Source organism: Polyodon spathula, unplaced genomic scaffold (assembly GCF_017654505.1).
Source record: "Polyodon spathula isolate WHYD16114869_AA unplaced genomic scaffold, ASM1765450v1 scaffolds_3318, whole genome shotgun sequence".
NCBI classification, from domain to species: domain Eukaryota; kingdom Metazoa; phylum Chordata; class Actinopteri; order Acipenseriformes; family Polyodontidae; genus Polyodon; species Polyodon spathula.
In genome coordinates, this window is record NW_024474781.1 from 1 (window position 1) to 3,040 (window position 3,040).

Here is a 3,040-nt window from a genome sequence, read left to right on the forward strand (position 1 = left end):
ATGTTGAAACACCTGTCCAATTTTGTGGGTTTACTAATGCAAAAACAGCAACTTGAAAAATATTTAACAGTAAAAATGTGTTTTACAGGAGCTTTACCTCCCCCACTTTTAAACAAAGTTAGGTGATTTTAAAATTCTAATATAAATATTGATTGATTTTTAATTGCGGGTGCAGATTAAGGCACATATTTGGGCTCAGAATTTCCAGTTTTAGACCCATGCAAAACCCTGAAATGTGTTTTTGTTGGGGGGTGTTGCCACCTGCACCCGCTCTGGGGGAGGAGCCCCGTACCCCCTGCCTTCTATTTAAGATTCCTAGCCTCCTACTTTAAATGAACATGAAAATACTATTGATTGTTCAATAGCGCAAGATGGTGTTTTTATTTGTTTTACTTTATTCCCCCAGTTTACAAACACAGGCACAATTCATTCAAACAAATACAATACAAATCAATTTGTAAAATGCAGCAAGACCTCTTTAAACAGCTGAGAGACTCTGCAGTACCCTACCATAGAAAAAGAAGGCTCTGTAAACTAAAAATAATAATAGTAGATTGGAAAATTCTGCCTGTTATGAAATACTACTCGGTTTCGTTGTGAATCAAACTAGAAAACACAATGTTTATGTTTTGTTTTTGTAGCCGTAATGTAACCTCTTGTACTAAGCACTGGTTTATTTTAACCTGTTACACACACTGTGTATGTTTCCAAAGTTTTTTTTTGATGTGAGAATCATTTTCCCTGATTGTTTCTATTGTACTATTATTACAGCCATATTGAAATGTATGTCTATTGTTTTCTAACTTGTTTACAGTGACTGTAATAGGCAAATACCTGAGCCAATGCTTAACCTGGTTGTCAAGGTTACAGCTAATCACTGATCCAATAACACTGTTGCTACCAGGTATCTATTCAGTTCCTGTGCTCAGGGTTAGATGGTACAGTATGATTATAGCTAGACCATTGGATATGAAGTGATTATGTATCAGGAAGAGTTGTATTTGAAATGGCTGCATATCCTAAATACAAAAAAACAAAAACAAAACAAAAAAAAAAAACAAAGAACCAAAATATATTCTGTTGAGTCATTCTGCCTGATTGGATTTCACTCCTTTAATGCTAACTTTATGTGCACTGCTCAGTAGGTGTTGCTCAATGGAGCAGGTTTCACTCATCTGTGTGTGACGTCTAGGAAAATAAATATTTTTTTTACAATCAAAAGTGTAGTCAAGCTTACGATTTAAGGAGGCAATGTTCATTTCAAGCATCTGAATTGCAGAAGCATTGTGTACCAAATAAATGTGCATTAAAAAAAAATTATATTCTTTATTACATTTTAACATTTGCCTTTCCAATATGTAACACCTTTTTACTGTAAGAATGCATTTTATACATCAAATATATTAACAATATACATCTGTACTACATTGTGTTTATACAATACATACCATAAAATATGCATTTAATTGTTTTTAAGCCGTATTATAAAAACAAGATGTTCAAGGTTGCGCATTGGTGTTAACATTATATACAAATGTAAATCATGTCATGACTTATGGCTTATTTAATACATCGCTTTATGTATTATAAAAGATAATAAAACATGCATATTAACCTGTGCATGAATCTGCTTTGAAAATGATTTTTGAATTAATATTTTTAACCACTAGACCAACAGTGTATTTGGTTTGTATACCTTCATACTCGTGTAATGTACTTGTATACTTGTTGATACACTTTATTACATAAAATGTGAAACTACCCTAAACAATTAGTGACCCTTAATAAATAAGCATTTTAGATCATATTAACAAAACCAAGAAGGGTTCAGGAAGAGGTTTACAATGAGGTTGAGTCAGTGCATTGGGTCCATTTAACTCACCTGATTCTGCTACTTTCTTGAGTCAATTACAAATGAAATAATCCTGTATGCATAACTCATATCTTACTACTCTACTCAGCTTTATATCTGTTTAGCATTGCAGTCTTTCATGAAAAATATTTAATACGCTCTGTTATTAATTATAGAAAACAATATCCAATTTAAAGTCTTGATTTCTCATAAATGTAAGGTGATAGTAGCAAATACATCTGAAATCTATTAAGTGTGAATTACTTTGTTTCTGCTGCACATTCTTGTGACTTTGTTCCAGATCTTTTGAAGGTTTAAACCATAAATGACAGGATTAAAAACAGGGGGGACGATTAGAAATTCCACTGACAGGAGATTGTGTAAAACCTGTGGCATGTCACTTGAACTATATCTACCATACATTATATCAAAAAGCACTGCAACACAGTAGTTGATCACCATCAACAAGTGTGGCAAACAGGTCTGCATACATTTACTCATTGCGATAGTGGATGTGTGGCATGTTCTTAGTATTTTCATGTAGGAAAATAAAATAAAAAAGAAATGTGCAAAGAATGTACCTATTAGAACATATCCATATACAGAGTTAGCAGTAGTCTTTACACAAGATAATTTCACAACTGACCAGTTATCACAATATAGTTTGTCAATGTGAGAGCCACATATGGGCAACCTAACAGTCAATAGAATACCAATACATGCAGAACAGAATGGAAAAATCCAAGCAAACAGTATTAAATTACCAGTCATTAAAGGAGTCATGATAGCATGGTACTCCAGGGGTCTGCATATTGCCACGTACCTATCATATGCCATCGCTGTTAAATTTGTTAATTCACACGCAGAAAAAGTGTAGATGACAAATATTTGAAGCAGGCACCCAGAATACGAGATGACATGCGTATCAGATAGAAAATCAAAAAGTAATTTAGGAAAGAATCCACTGGTCCCATACAGTGCATTAACGCTGAGATTACAGAGGAAGAAATACATGGGCTCATGAAGTGTCTTTTCAAGAGCTATTATTACAATTAGAGTTGAATTAACACAAATGATAAAGAGATAACCTAGGAGAGTAAAAGAAAAATAGATATATTTATTGTTTTTTGATTCATTTAATCCAGAAAGGGTAAACACAGTGTAGGAGGAGTTCTGTTTCTCCATAGC

General features: G+C 33.3%; 1 protein-coding gene across 1 annotated transcript; it reads right to left on the minus strand.

Annotated features, from left to right (window-relative positions):
* Window positions 1-2,101: 2,101 nt before the first annotated feature.
* LOC121311847 (olfactory receptor 6N1-like) lies at window positions 2,102-3,037 on the minus strand. The gene has a single exon (XM_041244011.1). The coding sequence runs from the start codon at window positions 3,035-3,037 to the stop codon at window positions 2,102-2,104; it is 936 nt and encodes a 311-aa protein (XP_041099945.1).
* Between the last annotated feature and the right edge of the window lie 3 nt (window positions 3,038-3,040).